Source organism: Strix uralensis, chromosome 5, assembly GCF_047716275.1.
Source record: "Strix uralensis isolate ZFMK-TIS-50842 chromosome 5, bStrUra1, whole genome shotgun sequence".
NCBI lineage: Eukaryota > Metazoa > Chordata > Aves > Strigiformes > Strigidae > Strix > Strix uralensis.
In genome coordinates, this window is record NC_133976.1 from 57,380,639 (window position 1) to 57,400,122 (window position 19,484).

A 19,484-nucleotide genomic window follows, 5' to 3' on the forward strand; every position below is an offset into this window, starting at 1 on the left:
ATGGCCTTTGAATATCTCCAAGGATCAAGACTTCACAACCTCCCTGGGCAACTTGTGCCAGTGCTCAGTCACCCTCACAGTAAAAAAAAAAAAGTATTTCCTGATGTTTAGAGGGAACCTCCTGTGTTTCAGTTTGTTCCTATTGCCTCTGGTCCTGTCACTGTCCACCACTGAGAAGAACATGGCTCTGTCTTCTTTGTATCCTCCTTGCAGGTTGATAAGATCCCCCTGAGTCTTCTCTTCTCCAGGCTGAACAGTTCCAGTGCTCTCAGCCTTTCCTCGTAGGAGAGATGCTCCAGTCCCCTCCTCATCTTCATGGCCCTTTGCTAGACTCTGCCAGTATGTCCATGTCTCTCCTGTACTGGGGAGCCCAGAAATGGACATGGCACTCCAGGTGTGGCCTCACCAGAGCTGAGTGGAGGGGAGGGATCACCTCCCTTGCTCTGCTGGGAATGTTCCTCCTAATGCAGTCCAGGTCACCATTAGCTGCCTTTGTCCCAAGGGCACATGGCTGGCTCATGTTCAACTTGGTGTCCACCGGGATCCCTAGGTCCTTTTCTGCCAAGCTGCTTTCCAGCCGCTTGGCCCCCAGCTTGTGCTGGTGTACCCTCTGGGCCTGGCTATTCAGCCAGTTTTCAATCCACCTCACTGTTTCCTCATCCAGCTCATGCCTCCATCAGCTTCTCTATGAGGATCTGTCATTGTCATAGGAGACAGTGTCAAAAGCCTCACTAAGTCAGGGAAGACAATATTGACTACTCTCTTCTGCCATGTCTTGTCTCTCCACATTGTAGCTCAAACCTAAAGATGGTTTTGCCTAATAGCTCAGGCAAAAATATTTTCTGATAGGAGAGAATTGTGAGTTTATAGTAAATTCTGGATTTACTATAGCATAGTTGCGAAAAGTAAGCATATGGCAATATCTATACTGTTAAAATTGTTTTTGTTCTAAAGAGTTTGTTTGTAAGTGACTTCTGTTAAGGCAGCTGTTACATGTATTGGGAGTGAGCAGCCAAGTCCTGTCAAATCATAAGAACTGGCAGGCATATAAAAAATGTATCTTTTTCAGTTGCATATCTGTCTATTCAGTTAGATCAACTTGTTTTCTTTTTTGCGGTCACACTTTAATGGTCTCTGTCTTGTGTCTGGATTCATAAAATAGATTCGGTAGCCAAGGAAGGATGCTAGAATTTCTAATTCCAGTTCTGACAGAGAGACCCTGTGTTACGTGTACATCTCTCTACTTGTTTTAACCCAGTTTATCAAACCAAAGGGTTTTTAACAGAATTGAATTGTTTAGAATCTATAAATGCGGGGTTCTGACTGATGAGTTCTGGTAACTCATACAAAATCTCAAAAGCAGATCTTAAAGTACTACCAGGCAGCTGATGAAAGATAGTGACTGAAGAGACTTCTCTGCATATTGTTTCAGGTGAGCTCACAGATTTAGGAGGAGGGAAGCAGAACAGAAAGCTGAGGCCTGAATCAGAACATAATGTTCCAAGCACAGTTATCTTTACAGTTATAAGCACTTAGGCTACATGCCTTACAATGCTTTTAAGCCAGTTGGGGATTAAAACTCCTGAGATTTGGCAGGTTTTGCTAGGACGACAGAAGAGGATACACCCTTCTGGTTACTTGCCTTTTCTCTTTGCTTTCATGGCTGGGATTACCAGCACTCTTGGATATGAGATAAAACTTGTTTTAAATGTAATCATGCTCCTTGCAAAGAAGGCTGTGTCTTTGCTCCCACCCCCGTACCCTTCTTTTGGGTAATTACATAGGTCAGCTCAAACCATGTGCAGTATTTTATTGTGCTTTTCATACCTCCCTAAAATCTTTTCTGTCTTAAACTTTTGCCAGTGATGGCAGTATCATGGGCACATAAAAAATTGCAGTCTCACATATGTGAAAAGGTCTTTGGGGCAGAGATTTGGCACATGGATATGTGCAGGCTAAATTTAGGATATAAAGCTACAGTGTTATGTTTTGTGGCAATTCCCTGTACCTGTGAACTTACTCTGAGGTACCAAGTAGTAAAGCAAGGCAGCTCACCCTGGTTTTCATTGAAGGAAGCTCTTGGCTTTATGGCTGTGTCTGTGCAAAAAAGCAAGTTTCTTGCTTGAGCCTGGGTTTTGGTGTGCTTTTCTTTCCAGACATTGTTCTTTTCAAATGCTTGGAAAGTGTGATTAATTGTGAATCGCATGAATATTTTAGGTCAATTCAGGTTGTTTGAGGAAAAGACTATGTTTTGGTCTGGTACCTCTGAGTATTGTGACCAAATCACTGGGGAGAGGTACAAATGATGTATGAACTAGGAGAAGTTGTACATTTCATACCAAGAGTCTGTCTTCTGTTATAGATTTGAACAGCTTCAAGGAAAATCTTTGGTTTGGTTAATGCAGAATATGATTTACTTAAAAATGTAGTCTATGGAGAAGGAATGGTAGTACTGTCAAAACTGCATCTTCCTGAAGTGAATCCCATGAAGGCATTAAAGGACTCCTTCCACCATAGCGTAACCAGGATATTTTTCCTGCTAATCAAAAGCTAAATAATTTAGTGGCATCCAGGTAAAAACTATCCCAAATCCAGTCTCACGCTGTCTCCCTCTTGAGATTTGTGCTTTATGTTGCACTTAAGGTCTGAAAGGTCTGCATGTGTGAAGGGGGGATGAGTCCATACTAGATCCTGGAAGGCCTTTCCAGGATCAGTGCAGTCTATTCCATGAGATTAAATGGTTGCATGCCTTGACATTCTCAGGCTTATTTTATATTGTAGCTAAAGAATTGTTGCAATTCTGTATCAGATTAGCCAAGGATAATTGTCTATGGAGCCTCAGCAATGTTGTTATTGCCCATGTAACTGATGTGTTTGGAGAAGGAACAGTAGCTTTCTGGGCAAAAGTCATAATCCTGTAGTGAGGGTTTACTTAGTAACTATTCTGCTAGTATAAACTGAGAAGAAAATGAAGGGTTTGCTAATCTGTTCACAAGCAGTGCATGAACATTGAGCACAGCCTGGCTGTTTCCTCTCTTGCTTGGGTAGTTTAAAAATAGACCTCATTTTCCAAGTGTTTGCGGGTAGCCCCTTTGTGCAGCAGGAAGGTTTGATAGAGAAGAAACCTTTTATTGCCAGAAGCTGAAAGGATGTGGGAGGGAGAAGTGTAGGATATCTTCTGCTCAACAACCACAGGAATTAGTGACATAACTTCTTAAACTCTTAGACATGCCTTAACATGAGGAGAAGGGTATCTTTCTCCTGTCCTTTCCTAGTTATTCTCTCCTAAAAAGAAATTTCTGTTTTAAGACAAATTCAAATTGCACCCTTTCCGCTCTGTCCTGCTCGCTACCCGCCTTTGGTCTGGCAGCCAGAACTTCCTCTTATTTTCTGCTCTCAAGACCAAACCCAAATGTTTTGGGTTTTTCTGTTTTCATTTGTTCATAGTGGTTTAAATTAAAGCTTAGAATATCTGCAAGAGGAAATGTTTTGAAAAGTCTGATCTCTTGTGCTCAGTGTTCTTCACTGGGCACAGCGTATACTTACTCACGTGTCAGTCTTCCTGCAATCTCTGGAAGTTCCTGCCTGTGTGCGGTGGTGGTAGTGGGGAAATGCACATCTGCATGTGTGTGTGTGAGCACATCTGCCTACCCCTGGAGAGGTTAAAGTTATTTGGCGAACATGTCGGTGAATTAGCAGGCCTAACTGTAGGTGGGAAGGCTGATAAGAACAATTTTAACTTTGTTGAATCTTGGGTGACTCTCTCTGGCTTGAAACCTTTGATTCTTTTATAACAGGTAAACTATTGTGCTTAGGTAAGAGCAGGGATCTGTTACTTCCTTTGGTCTTAAGCAATTATTTTAGCAGTATGGGTAATAGCTGAACTAAAGGAATATATGGAAATTCTGTTGCAATTCCTGGTGGAGCAACTCTCAGTTAAGCCCCTCCACTGGAGATACCTGCCCCACGTTTGAGATGCCGTGCTTGATGTGTGAGCTCTCACTGTGAAGCTCGTTGGCTTAGCAAAGGTAATTTGAGCTAATCTTTCTAACTTTGCACTGGAACAGAGAGAGTGTTCATACAACCAGTTCTGGGGGCTCAGCAGGGGATCGTAACTTGAAGAAGGGCTAGTAACTGAACTATAAAGAGGTATGCAGCAGTGTTTGCATCTAACCAGAATTTATTAACCAAAATGGTAAAAATAACAAATAAAATGTGTTTGGATATGTGTTCTTAATTTACTTGCTTGGGGTTTTTTTGTTTGCTTGTTTTGTATGTACAGTGGACTGCATTTTTTTGGGAGCTAGCTATAAAACTTTGTCTTAATCCCTCCACTTTCCTCCTGCCCTCTACTGTGAAATTTTCTGCTATGGAGAGAGTCTTTTCACTACATTAGCCAGAGAAATCACCTACTAGTTCCATTTCTTCTCTTGGATAGAAATCTCTACATAGGCAACACCATTTTGTAGTCAAGGAGTGTATGTCCAGCTTTCGAAAGGATGGCATTGACAGAACTGTTGCCAGTGGTTTTCAAAATAAAATCCAAGTCAAAAAAACCACAAAGTGAATTTAACCAACTTGTCTTTAAAAGCTGCAGTGCTTTCTTTGGCTGTGTAGATGACACGTGAACAGGTGTAACGCTCCCATGTAGTAATGTTAGTAGCATGTGCTGCATAATGCTTTTGTTTTGGTATGATCTAGAGTAGGGCAGACTTCTGGGCCATTTCCTTCTCTGTATCATCCCTTGCTTCCTCATTATGACAGGTCCTGGAGGGAGGGAGGAGAGGCATGGACCATAAGTGAACCAACATCTCTGCTTCCCTTCCTTTCTCTCCTTACCTTCTTTTCTGCCCTTGTAGCAATAATGCCTTGGTCTCTTTGCAGGTGACCTTTGGTCAGCAACACTGACCAAGTGAGTTCTTGGTTTGGGGAGAGGAGAGGTGGGAAAAGCAAAGATTTTGGCTTCCTCCTTCTGCCTCTCCTTCCTTCTCAGGTCTGTGGAGTGTGGGAGAGAGGCAGGACTGAGTGACTCAGTGTTAGGGAGAGGGGGATGGGACATCACTGCTGCTGTCTCTCCACACCTCACTTACAATGTTGACTTGCCTTGCTGGTTGGTAACTGCTTATCTGTGGAGTTAATCAAATGCAGATCAGCGTTGCATTCCTTGGGATGAACTGATTCTTCTCAGTCCTGTGTTTTGCAGATAGGGATTGTGGGTTTCATGCGCATGTTTTCAGGGAAAGGCAAATGGACATCTTGGCTGAATCCCAAGGAATGGGGTGGGTGGCAGAGTTTATATATGTGCTGGGGGTTGATTTGGCTCTAGCTGCTGTGTAAAGTTCACTTTGGCAGCTGAAAGATGCAGAGAGAAGCACTTTCAGAATTAGAGACAGTGAGGTAATGAGAAAGTGACATAGGAAAGGAAGTGGGAGGGGGGGGAGGGGAGGGCTCAAAATGCGCCTTGACATCATCTGATAGGTTTTCCAGCCTGTGCAGCAGCTATTTTTATGCTTTCAACTCACAGTATTTACAGCTCAATGACAGCCAACTTGCCAAAAGTGGGGGTGGTGGTATATCCCAGAGTGGGTTGGGGGACTGAAGAGCCTCTCAAAAGCTACGGCAAAGGTCCAGGTTCCCAGGCATGCTTGTTACTGTTGCCTTTTTTTACATCTGCATGTGGTTTACCTTTGGCTACCTGTCATGTCTAGGAGTTTTCTGAATGCTGACTGGCATCACTAGCTGTCACCAGCTAGTTGAACAGATAAGAGTATGTAAACTTCAGGCTCTTCCTGAGAACTGGAGAAGCAAGAATGTACAGTGCTCCCAGCCTGGCGTTTCTGCCTCTTCCTGAAGGTCATTGTTGGTGGGAGGCAGGATCCTGGGAATATCCAAAGCAAACTCACATTACATAAATGTGATCCTTAGCTGAGAAAAAGTAAACGACACAAGTGTCAGTGTGAAGTCTGTATTTATTTTGAATTATAAAATGAATAGAGTCATAAGACATCAAAGATTTGCAGTGATGTAGGTGCAGCATTCTGTTATTTTTCCAGATTTTGTCTTCTTGCTAGAAATATCAGAGAGATCTTCAAATGTAGTGGGCTCATATTTCTTTCTGAGGGTTCATCTGGCTTTGACCTCAACTGAGGTCTTTCTCATGTTTCCTGAGTGAGCATATATTGTAGCTGTTTAGTAGTACATTGTTTATATTTCATCACTAAATTGTGTGCATGCAGAACCTTGCAGACATTGTGTTGTCTGAGAACATTGTCTTTCTTCCCCCAGTAATAGAGAACCTGCATTGAGCTGCAGGGAGGACTGGAGGTGACAGGAGGCAAAAAATGCACATTTTAAGTTGGGGGGGGGTAAGCACATTTTTCTATCTGCTCATTAATTTGAATTTAAAGAATACATTAATTTTTTGGGATAAGACTAGTGATGCAGTTCTGTGTTACAGCTGGGCTGATACAAAGTCTAGCCTATGAGTGTAGCACCTCTCTCCCCAGCTGTGTTCACCAGCCACCAGCTGTGGTGCTCATCCCACCTGTTGGTATTGATGTTTAATAGGTTGAATTGCTTTATTAAGATACCAGATGAATGTCAGAACTGGTATTAAGGAAGCTGAGAGTGCATGGCAGGGAGAAGGGCAGAAGGTAAACTGAGAGTGATCCTTTTGGTGTAGCAAGCTTTAAGCTGTAGCACCTTGCAGTTCTGATGCTAACTTTGCACAAGTAAATTTTTGTGTGCTTCTGGAATTTAGAGGTCAAATATCTACAGCAGGGTTAGAACTTAACTTGGAGGTGGTTCACTCTTCCATGTTTCTCTTCTAGCACGGAATGGGAATTTGAAAAAGCTGCTGCTTGTATGCTGTCTTGGCTTTTAAGGATAGAAAAATAAGAGAAAGTTAATTAATTCATTCAAAATAGTGAGCAGGTAATGATAACTGACATTTAAATACAAGTATTGCATTCTGTGCCCACCAGGCCTCAGAACTAGCAGCAGTATCTGTGCAAGCCATTTGTGCACCTGATATTTCTTTTTATTTCTGTATGAGGGTATAAATAGTAATGCAGCATCTTGAGGAAGAATACATCCCCACAGTCTGTATCTCATTTCACACTTGAAAGTCAAAGGATGTAAGGCTCAATATGTCTCATCAACAGATTATGAAAATTGGGCCCGATGTTTTCTAGACCAGAAATCTGTGGAAATACCTAGGTCCTGTTGGTAAAGGTGATCTTTCTGCCAACAGCACTGCTGCCATTTCCAGGGTAAAGCTTGTGCAAGACACTGAATGTTGGACATGCATTGGTGTGGATTGATCCTACTTTTCTTGAGTGGTTAAGCAACTGAAACTGTTGTTGGAAATCCTACCTCTGCTGTGAAACAGACTTTTCCATCTACCCTGCTGATTTCCAAAGTAACTGTCAAAGTTACTCATCAGGTCTTACTTGTTCTTACAGTGCACTGATATTTCTGTTCATGTGATTATTGATCAGACTTCCAGATCTCTTTTAGAACACTAAATAATACTGTAGGACAAATTTGATGCTGTAGGATAAAATTTTAGAATATCTTGCTCAGCAAAGAGTATATTTATCTGCCTACCCTTGAACCAATCCAGTGTTTTTCTTTCCAAGCTGTTTTCTGCATAGGAGGAGAGAAAGAAAGGAATGTTGCATACATAGCTAGAGCTCTGCAATAATACATTGAGAGGATCAAATCTTCATCAGGTTAGAGTTGTCAATTATAGCAGCAGAGGATTGGTTATATCATCAGATTGCCAAAACTGGCAATATATTTCATGTACTATTAGCTACTTGGGGCCCCTCTTCTTTCAGTTCTTAAAGTCATTGTCTTCAGAACTTGGGCAACATCTTAGGACTGTTTTGGCAATACCTGTGTATTGGCGAGTCAGCTGGATGGAGCAACTGGCTTACGTTTCCCAGGTAGTGAGCTGCTAGCTCAGAGGCCCTGGTTGGCAAAGTAATAGCAGTCTTTGACCTCTGTAGCTGAATCTTGTCATTTCCACCATCCAGATGGTGTATTGCTTGCTAGCAAAAGTAGGACTCAGTCTGGCACAGGATAGTTGTTCTGTAGTTTTTACAGTAATTATGGGACCTGTCTGCACAGAGTATCAGGTCTGATTCAGTGTGCAGTTCTGTGTTGCTGCTGAAAGGGGAGATCTGGACAGTGTGTTTCTTCCTCTTCTCCCTCGTCCTGGCTTTAGTACTCTTACGGTCTGCCAGATCAGCTTCCTGAAGCAGCTCTCTGTGGAGTTATGACCGCTAATGCTCATGCAAAAGCGGGCTCATCTATTTATGCAGTAATTTGACCTTACTGGCCAAAGTTCATTGTGAAACTGAACCTTTACCTGACTTTTACAAATCCTAAATTTAAGATGAGAGTTTGTGTTGAGTATGCACTAGTAATTTAGGAATAATGCTATTATGGAGCTTTAAATTATCACCAAAGATTTTTTTTTTTTTTACCTACAGGAACTTTAGAGTTCGGATTCTTTTCTGAGTGAAGGTTGAACATTTCAGAGTAAGAAGAGTACTGTTGAAAGTGCTCAGAAATGTCACTGATGCCATCTAGCATTATTACTTAGTAAACATGTGAAATTCTGTATATTAGTTTTAATTTGTAACTTAAAAATATGTTAGAATGTTTTGTGCAGAGTGTAAAGTCATGTTTTTTAAATCTGATTGAATGACATTTTTCTCAGATATGAGCTTCATTATTAGAGATGTATTTCCCTTGTTGTTACTCCAGCCTTGCTCTATAAAATGGCTTGGATGCCTCTCAAACTGTTTGGAGACGAGAAATTTTGGTCTTGATTGGGGGTGGGGGGTGCAGAATATGAAATGGAGACTGTTTCAGTAGGGTTTAGAGTATTCACCTCATTTTTGTAATGTCCATGTGGCTGTCTTTGCTTCAGGCTTGTAGGATGACACTGATTACTATTAATCTTTTTTTCCTCAGACTTCATTACACCTTTTATGATGCATGCTTTGTGAGATTAAAAACCAACAAAGCCACCAGCTATACTGGCGAGAGTACCTCCTGGCTGTTGCTCAGATGGAGCATGCTTTTCCGTGTCCACTTCCAATTCCAGTACCATGCTGGGCAGTAGATAAAACCAAAGTTCGTCAACCATATGGCATCTGTTCATGATGTGCATTAAATAAGCTGCAGGTGAGATGACTGCCTCCATACAAGCACAGATTCTGAAGTTTTAGTGCTTGTAGTAGAGGGTTATTGATTGGGGGCTGCAGATTATCTTCAGGAGAGTGTTTCTACTAGGTTGTGAGAAAGTATTTAAGGGAAGAAGAGGTGAGAACGTGTGCTTGTACAGAAGTAGCTTGCTGTTACCTATATGTAGTCTGAGAGCTATTGCACATAAGAACTCTGTTTCCCAGATTATCGGTTTAGTTTTCTCCACAACTAAAATTCCATTTCTAATAGTTGAAATAGGAAGGGAAAAAAGGCAGTGTGGCTTCTGCACTCAGAGTGGTGGTGTTCTCCTAATTGTGTGCATGAGGAGGTGCAGGGGGAGAGGGTAATGCTCAATCACATGATATTGCCTGTCTGGCAGGTGTCTGTAGTGTGAGTAGAGAAACCAACTGTTCACTATTTTGGGTGAATGAGGTTGGCTGTTACTGCAAGTGGCCCCACGAAGAAGTCCACGCATCTGTTGATAAGCACCGCTCTGCATACTGGGATCCTGAATGCTTATAGCCGCTTGCTGAAACAGTGAAGTTTTTGTCTGAGCTTTGAGATAGTAGGAAGAAAAGTTTTGCCAAAAGCCTTGCTGATTTTAATCTTTAGATGTTGGCTGTCAGGATTTGTCTGCTTCTTGAGTACCTCTCTGTTCCTATGCAAGCACAGCCTTGGAATCTAGCAGTAAACTAATTTTTTTTTTCCCACTCTACCGCTTGGTGCAGTGACTGAAACCTGGTAGAAAGGGATTGCGGTTGGGTCTCTTGTGAGGATTAAGCACCCCTTCCACTAGCCTGGGACGCCTCCTGTGTTGCAGAATCTGCCTTCAGGTCCAGGGATTTCCTCTAATATGTTGGATAAAGCCAAGACACTCCAGCCTGCCTATGTTGGGATTGTGCCGCTTGCAGAGACTGTGTCAAAGCAAGGGAAGAGCTGTTCAAGCACATATCAGGATTCATACCACAGCTTACGAGAAGGTTAGCAGGCTTTGCTTTCTTTGTTGTAGGCACTGTATAATTGGTTTATGGGTTGGGTTTTTCCTTTTTTTTTCTTTTTCTCTTGCATATTGAATCTGCCTGCTTTTTCTTTTCTGGGCAGTAGTCCAGATTTTGGGTTTCCCACTGACTCCTGTGACCTGTTGTCCCTGAGTGTGCTCACAAGCATGTCACAGGGCAAGGCTGGAGCTCTGTATGTAGTGATTTACAGTGCCTGGACCTTGGGACAATTTCACTTGCATTTGAAAGTTTTAATTTCAGAGTTTAAATCTCTTCCTCTCCCGTATGTCTATAGGGTTCTTGTGAGCAATCTTTTAAGGCTGTTTTATTAAAGGTGTAAAGGCTTGTTTTGGAGTGGCAACTGTGCCTTGAAGGAGATAGAGTATCATGTTTTAAGTTTCAGTATGTTCTTTGGAGAGTGTGAAAGGAGTGGGGTGTGTATATCGAAATGTGATTCTGTTTTAGATAATGGGATTCTCCTGCAAATATTTGTGCGGGTTTTTTTATGGGGGTTTGACAATTCTGAAAAATTATGTAGACGGATAGAGGTCAGATTTCAGGGAGTGATATCTATGAGGAAGGAAGAAGATCTGGAGGGACTGAAAAAGATTGAGAAGATGAAAACAGACGGTGATCATAGTGCGCAGCATAATAAATAGCAACAAACAGGAACAGGGAAAAGAGTATGGAGAGTGGCAGAATATAACAAAATGCCAATGGCAAACATAACAAGATTTATATTTTATCAGAAATACTGGATCTGTCTAGCTACAGATGAAATTTTAATAGGAACTTGCAGAAGTGAACAAAGGTCTTGAGGACAGTGGCCTCAGAAATAAGGTGATGACTGATTTCAAGGCGAGTAATGTCATCTGAGAGGAGTGGAAAATGACTGTCAGTGACATTTTGGACAGAAAAGTAAAGGGTGGTAGGAGTTAAGGACAAAAAGCCAGATAAAATAAGGCCATGTTTGTTGTGGAAAGATGGCCAGTGTGTGGAAGATGACTTTAGCAGTTGCATTTAGGGGATTTTTCTCTCATGCAGCTCTAGGCCTGCTGAGGCTGCCAAACAAAACTGTTAAATTTCCACCCCCTATTGTCACTCCCCTACCAAGCCTCTTTAACATATATCAAGAGTTAGCTTGTTACTAGATTTTTAAAATTACTACTATTTTTATTGCTTCTTTTCACTGGTTTGACAAAGAGTACAAACAACTACAGAAAAGGAAAACTGAAGTCATGGTCCTCAAATTCAAGTCTGGGAGTTATAAATCCATTAGTATAGGCAGTATTCCCAGATCACTTTGCTCTAGAGGCAAAGTACTGCAGCACATCAATCTTCAGAGGAAAAAACCAAACCAAAATAAAAAAGCCAGAACTTGCAGCTGTCTTGTACTTGCAAGGCACTGATTTTCACAGAAGGTGAACACTCTTCATTTGGATGTGCCAGGATATATCTTTCATCCAGTCTCTAAATATCACAAGCTCTACAGTAGGATAACATGTAGAAGGAGGAAAATGAAATTCTGTAGTAGTTTAATGAATATAAAAATGTTTGCTGCTGTCTCTGAAGTGAATTAAGGTAATTGAAGTCTTGTATAATTCTGATTATAGAAAAAGCTGTGTTGACTCTGCAAAGTCTAGCAATATCATCAGCCTACCCCATGTCTAATTCATTATACTCTAATATCATATGTGATGAGGAAAGCTACTTTCTACCAGCTACCAGACAGGAAGAGTAGGGAAGAGAAACAGATGCTACCAGCTTCTTTCATGTCAGAAGAGAAAAGAATGACCCTTTAGCTTTGCTGCTCCATTCAAGTCTCCTGCAGTCTTGGGATGCTTCTTATGCTGTACCATGCCCTGTATTTTGCAGAGCCAAATCTTACAGGCAGTGGAGAAGCAGATGCACTCACGTGTAAACCCTTATGGAAGCACTGGAAATCCAGAATTAGCATTGAGCTGAAACTATAACAACTGTTGTACCTTAGTTTTGGTCCCCCTAAAAATGGAACAGCTTAGCTTTGTTATTGTCCAGGACAGAAAATTAATGCACTTCTCCACCATACACAGGTGAATGGGTGCCAGTCTGCTTTTTCCTCTTACTAAAGCTGAGCAAATAAGGGGTGTCTTTTATTATGCTGACAATGCTCACACCTATTCTCTTAATGAACCTCATGAGAAGTGGCTATCTGAAATACACTCTGTCTTGTTTCCTTGTCTCTGGAAAACAGATGGTCTCCTAAATCTGATTTATTTATTTTTCTGAATTGGGACTTGACATTGAAATTTGGGAAATGCTGACCCTTTCCACACAGAAAAGGATTTGACATAAGGAAGTCAAAGTATATGTTGGGGCAGTTATTTGTAAATTCCTAGAATTCAACAATACATAAACATATTTTCTATTCAAGAATGCCTTGGAATGATTTAGTTTTCAAATACCAGAGCCCACTTTGCAGTTCCTAGATTAGTTAACACAACAGTATGGTAGCCCCTCATGAAAGATATGAAGAGGGAATCACAAGCTTTACAAAATTACAGAAAGCTACTCAAAAACTGATTAAAATTCATGTGAGTCTAGCTTGGAATTTACTTTTAGAAGTACTTAATTCTAACTTTTCCGCCTCCGTGCAACGTCTTCCATTCATTGCTCTTACGCTAAACACTTTTTTTTGGCAATCCTCCCTTCAAAAATGTTCAGTGTGACTTGGGGGCTGACAGTGAAACTCACCTGTCTTTTTCCAAGATTTGTGTCTCAGGGCCCAGACACATGAACGAGTTCCTGCATGCCATCTGATCTGCGGTAACTGTGTGCACATTCTTGGTGCACAGCAAATGTGAGGTAATTTGAGTTAGCTTAGCCTTTGATTAAACTATTAATATCTGTTCAGTACTTTAAAGAGATCAGGAGTCATGCAAGTGTTTGTTAACATATGGCTTTCTTCACGAGTGATCTAGACCTTATTGTCCCTAAGGCCTCTGGGCACCTGAAGGTACAGCTGGCTGGTGTCGGTGGCCATACCTCACCCAGTAGAGGGCAGAAGAACCTGCACGTGTAGACTTGGAAGCTCTTAACACTAAGGAGATCCTCACCAAGACAGCAGCCCCTGCATCCCAGGCATCTCACAGCAATGCAGGGTGATATTTTTCTGTAAAGGTTGACCTCTGTCTCCCTAGTTCAGAGTGGACATGAAGATGTGGTGGGAGATGTCAAAGAGATGCCTCATGCAGATGCATGGGTAAGGAATGTCAGAAACCAGTCACAAAATGTAACAGGCGCATCTCTGAATTACGGCCAGTTATGTCCCACAATTCAGAATTATTTATGCAAATAGTGCTCTGACACAGAAGAACATAAAAAAATGTGTTGAATGTATGGGGAGCTAATCTGCTGGCATTTCTTGTGGCAAATCCAGAGGCACACCAGACATACATAGTTAGATTCCCTGTAGCTTCATGCTGCAACCACTCTGCAAATGTGTGTCACAGTGACTGTGACTATGCTTAAAAGGTAAGAGGTGCAGTGAAGATAAGGTAATGATATATTAATGTGAGGTAGTTTGAAGTTGGCAGTAAGATGGCATTTAAATTTATTTTTGCTTAATTCCTCATTTGACTGTGCCTCATTTGACTGTGAAGACTAGAGGTGTTTCAGGGTATTTGTTAACTTTAGGACATGAATTGGAAGCTTAGGGAAAGGGTTAACACTCAATGACCAGGGTTTTTATAAGTCAATTGTTACCAGTGGAAGGAGAGTCATAGCATTATCCCCTGAGTTGAATTCACATGTTTTTTCATTCCTGCTGCCCTAATGTGTTTTTGGTTCTTTTGGATATGACATGTTTTCCCCTCTTGGAGTTTACTGAACTATTCCTGTCAGTGTAATGATCCCCAGCTGTTGCTTTAGCCCTAGCTATTTTCATGCTGGGAATGGGAGGAGGAGGAGTAGAGGGACAGAAGCTAGCTTGTTTACCATGCTGTGATCTACTTAATTTGTCAAAAAGCATCTACTATAATACTTTCTTTAGCACAAAGTAATACTAAAAGGGAAGAGTTGTAGACTTGGACCTGCAAGAGCAAGGAGATCTAAGCACTCAACACATGCAGCAAACAAAAAGAATAGAAACTGGGTGTGGTGCGATGAGTACAGCTGTCAATAGCATTTATGCAGACAATGCTTTGAACTAGTTATGATACCAAGTAAAATTTGCAGTAAGTACTTTCCTGCCCTATCAACTGAATTTTCTTCACAGTTGAACCGAGCTTCATGTTCAGTGACAATGGTGCTGGGGTACTGATAATCCCAGCAACTGGGAAACATGTTAATAAAGCTTGAAAAAACTTGTGTGGCTTTGAAATTATTCATTATTTGATAATTATCTATTTTTTTTGAGAAAATATCTGTATTTATACTTTTAAACGGTAAATGACTGATGTTTAGACTTCCCCGGAGCTGTTAAAAAGTAGCTGCTTTTTTGAAAAGAGAACTATCATACTTCAGCTCAGATTGCCTGTTTTGCATCCAGATACAACTTCTGCAGCTAACATGCTTGTTCAGAGTCCTTGCCAGACAGATGTCACTGTGGCTGTCCTGCTCAAAGAAGATAAGGGTCAGCGACAGTTGTGGTTTCTGCTCATGTTTTTGGATCCACATCAGGCTGCCTGTGTAAATCTTATCTCAGTACTTGTGTCATCTATAATCTGTCACTAGTCACCTCAGATTTTTCAGCATTTTGTCACACCTGCAAGTCATTGATCAACAACTTAACGAATATCTATACCAAAAATAAGTGCCTGCTTAGATCTTTCCTTTCGTGCCCCAACTCCCATCTACCCAGTCTTTTCTGAGCATTGAATTACTGATCTGGTCACCTGCTGCATCAATAAATTTTGATCCAAAATGTTAAAGCAGCACATTTCTTGGCAAGAACCTTTGCAGTCTATGGTAGAAAACAGGATAGCAGCTTAGGTTTATCAAATGAAAAAATGCAGGGAGCCTATGGGGCAAATTTTGTTCCTTTTTCTTGTAACGAGGCCTGTATGCGAATGCCTAATCTGCTGAATGGCAACGTGGGGCATTCATGTTTTCTTTCTCTTACTGTGGCTGGTTGAAGTAGATACAATGTTTTTCCCTGACAGCGTGGAAAATTTACTAACCTGATACCTCCCCAAACCAAGAGCAGGCCTGCAGTAGCTAAAGTACATTGCAACATGCTGATTACTAATAAGAACTAAAAAATGTTTTTTGCTCATCAGTGTAGTCAGGACTTTTCCTGGTGTTCAATGAAATGGGTAGAAGAACTGTGCAGGTAGCTTACTGTCAAAGCTTATTTGGTATATAATATAGTAAGTATTCTTCCAAGAAAAAAAAGATTTGAATTTTCTATCTAAAGTTAGACTTAGCCTGATGAAGCTAACAAGAAATGTGAAAGGTTGATAATAAAGAAGAGGATATATTGCTTTGGGACATGGAATCTTTCCAAAATTGACAGTGAAAATTGGTGAATCCAGGCTTTCTGGACAATCTCATTTCAATAACAGCCTTTCAGAAGGAAGCAGCTATAAAGAAAATATTTTGTAAAAAAAGAGCTATTTGAAAGTTTCCAATAGAAGTGCCCATAATGGATTTTTCTCCATGGTAGGGACAGCTATCATCTGTTGCAGCCATTCTTATAAAGACCTCATTCTGTGGTCTTTGTCCCCAAAGGCAGCTCCTGGGCCTGTCACCATTCTGAGGGTGTTTCCCGTAATGTCTCTGCCGCACCCTACTAGCTGACACATTTAACATCTTTTTGGTAACCTTCCTCACTGAAACACTTGTTATGATACAAACATTGTGCTGCCTAGCTGCATTTTTGAGGGGGGGATCTGAGGGGTGCTTTCCAGGTGACAGAAGGAGGAGATCCACTTTCGACTTTCTCAGTGTGGAGGTTCCCCAGCTTCATGCTACTACATGTTTCTCTAGTATTAAATGTGTGGAGGCTATAGCTGTGGTTTTTGTAGGAATTGAATGTGGCAGTAGCTATGTTCTTTGGTAACTCATGTCTGCAAATTTCACAGCATTGCTGGAAGCCAGGATGTACAAGCTCCCTTGCGAAATTTGGTCATTATTACAAGCAGTGTGTAACATGTCCCTGCAAACAGTTGTAGGTTTTCTTATTTTGGTGAATGCTCTTTCTGATGCTCTTTTGATGCTCTTTTTCTTCACTTTCACTTTCCTAAGCTTTCATGCCTCTTTCTGTATTATACTTGTGTATGAAAGTCCTCCTTTTCCATGCTCTGATGGCAAATTGTCCCTTTTCAGAAGCAGAAGACAACATTTTAGAAGTAGGTGCCAAACTAGTAGTACCTTTGTGCCTCACTGAGAGACTGTTTTACTGCTGCTAATAATAGGTGTGTCATTGACTGCAGGCAGTTTAGAACGAGATTGTATCTTCAGGACTGACATGTGACTGTGAATCTAACTACAGCCGTTACAAACACTGTCACCACGTAACTATCTTCCCAGCCCCTTTGCTGGAGAGAGCCACAGAAAGGATACGTGTCAGCCCTTCACTTGCTTTTGTTCAGTATATTAGCGAAAGCCCACCTCTATTAGCAGTTGGAGAGAATCTTACACTGTGTGTAATGAGTGTGGGAGTACCTGCTGTTGCCAGCAGTCTCCTCTGTGCCCTTCAGTAGAGGGCTGAGCCAGCAGTAACATTTTAAACATCTCCAGAATTTGTCCACCAGTCTGAAGTCAGTGGTCATACAGGCCATTCTGGACTGCTGGGTTTTTTTAGTTTGCTGATTGACCTGTTACATAGATTTATATTATTTAGATATTTATAGCTATGAGAGCACTTAAGAACCACATTAAGCTTCATAACCAGATTTGTTTTCAATGCTGTGGATCTTCCCTGGTGGAAAAACCCGAGAAAGTCGGTCCTGGAGAGCTACAGTCCAGAGTGTTGAAAGAAAGTAAATACCCAAAGAGAAAGGAAGCAAAAAGTAGTAGATATACATTGTATGATGTCAGTTTAATGAGTTTAAGGAAATTTGATGTGCTTTTTATGTGTAATGCAAATTCTGGGGTTCAACTTCCATACTGGGCTGCTGTTAAGGAACTGATTTCTAATGTTAGAGGGGTGTGATGGCCATAGCTGATTCTTGTAACTTTTTTACAAGTAGAAACAGAATTGTAATAGAGTTTGTACTTAAACTGTAAAGAAGGGGTCAGACTGCTGCAGTACAAAGGCCAGGATCTTTATTTGAACCACAGATGCTATGATTGTGGCATGTGTTCTTTGCAATCTTTGAGAAAACAGCAAAGATGTTTCTCACTACCTTGAATCGAAGAACTATGGTGATTCCTTGTAGCATCCACCTGAAATTCTTGCTAAGAGAGGATGCTGTAGCTTGGACAAAAGCTGGTGGCAGGAATGCTAACCAGATAGGGAATGCTCCGTGTCTTTATTTTGCATGTAATATGCATGTTGGGCAAAACCACTTTTGTTCCATGTCCTGTGAAATAACTGTCAGCACAATCAAACAACTGAAACTGGGAGATGCTCAAGCTAGCTAATTTAAAATTATAAGGGTCAACTTTCTGAGTTCCCTATATAACCGGTTAATTACTTCTAAATAACTGCTGGTTTTGTATTTAAATTTGCATACTTCTAAGTCCTTTTTTCTACCACTTGTGGAAAAACACATTTGTGCTCATTTGCATTTGGTTTCTGTAAACCAAACATCTTTAGGTGGTTAAGAATCTGAAATGGTCTTGGAAATACAGAATTATTCCATGTTTAAGTGGAAAACCCAAAAACACAGCTCATATGTTGAGGTTCCCAGCTGTTGCCACAGAAGTTCTGTGGTATCTTGACCATTAGATGATTTCTATGAAGGGAACTTTTTCCATCTGTAGAGGGTGCCCTGTGGCAGAAGAAAGGCTGAATCACTGGGCCAACACCAGTCTCTGAGAAGTTTGAGGAAATTTTTGGCCTTGATCTGGGAGGCTGTTAGTACACTGCTGTGCTGTAGCAGAAATTGCAGTATGGGAGGTGAGCTATGAAGGGAAAATATTAGACCATGTCTCTTGTTGCTGAAACAGGCATGGGAGGATTTCCTCATCAATTTTAGTATTATAAACATGTCTAATCAATCATGTGTTTTATGGATGTGTCTTGGCACTGTCTCAAGACTTGATTTTTTTTTTTCCTGCTTATTTAGAAACACAGAAAAAAGTATTATACCTTCAACCCAGAGTTTTAAATAGCATGAAAAATTGTTCAGATTCTGCTGTATCTCCAAACAACTTTTTTTTTTTCCTGTATAATTTCTCAGAAAAAAATATGAACAACTCTCATGTCTCATCTGTAAAAAAAATAAAAAGGTTTAGCTCTTTCTATAAGCAGAGATACCTCTATCTTTACAAAAGAAAAATGAAAAGGGTTCAAACTTGTTTTTCCCTTGTGTAGCTTGCTTTTGTGCTGTCACATTAGCAGACAGCCGTAGATTTGATTGTCAGGATATATCTACCCATTCCTTCTTTTTCCTTCATTTGTCCCCATCTGCCATGTCATATTAAATTATCTTTGAGAATTTCTTTCTAGGGTCTTCTTTGCAAGGTGGTTAAGGGCAATGTTAGTTCCTCCTTGTTCATTGTTTCATGGAAACATATAAATGAGTATAGACTGTGACTCAAGTTTACACCGGGAGTTAGGAAATTCTCTGTTTTTCCCTCCCTCAAGGCTTCTCTTCCAGCTATAGGTAGCAACAATGGATATATAGATGGCATCAACAATCACTGATTACAGATAATATTTACTGTCTTCTGATAGTGGTGTGTCAATTTTAGGTAGACCTTTCCACTCAGGTATTTTGTTACAGGTCATCTTGTTGAATCATGCACGGTAGCCAGATTCCATAGATATGGATATGTGTGTAGTTATTCACACGCTTAGTTTTCACCTAACCAGTATTACTGGGATGAAGTGATTTTTATAAGAATCTGTACCCTGCACAGAAAGCAAACCCACTTTTCCTGTTGACAAGCTTGTTGCATATTTTTACATGTTGCATGTAAATACAAATACATAAATAATAAATACACCAGGTTACATGTATTTCAGGTTAATTTATTAAAATCCTATTCTATTTTAACAGTTTTAGTGAGTGCTGAAATGGACTATTAGGTATACCGAGGTTTTATTATAAGAGTGGGCTTCTATGCGCTCAGTAGAAAGACTTAAGTACTAATAGTAATATGTTTATCTGATTTTAA

The 19,484-nt window shown here is 40.7% G+C and overlaps 1 protein-coding gene across 2 annotated transcripts in view; it reads left to right on the forward strand.

Annotated features, from left to right (window-relative positions):
- MRTFA (myocardin related transcription factor A) overlaps nucleotides 1-19,484 on the forward strand; it is a 97,462-nt gene that overhangs the window by 38,241 nt on the left and 39,737 nt on the right. Inside the window, exon 1 of one of the 2 annotated variants that reach the window (XM_074871101.1) lies at nucleotides 9,964-10,199. The exons of the other annotated variant lie outside the window; for it this stretch is intronic. Within the exon in view, the coding sequence (XP_074727202.1) occupies nucleotides 10,073-10,199 (127 nt within the window). The 5' untranslated portion in view covers nucleotides 9,964-10,072. Of the gene's footprint in view, nucleotides 1-9,963; nucleotides 10,200-19,484 lie in introns of those variants that run through there. 2 annotated transcript variants of the gene reach the window in all.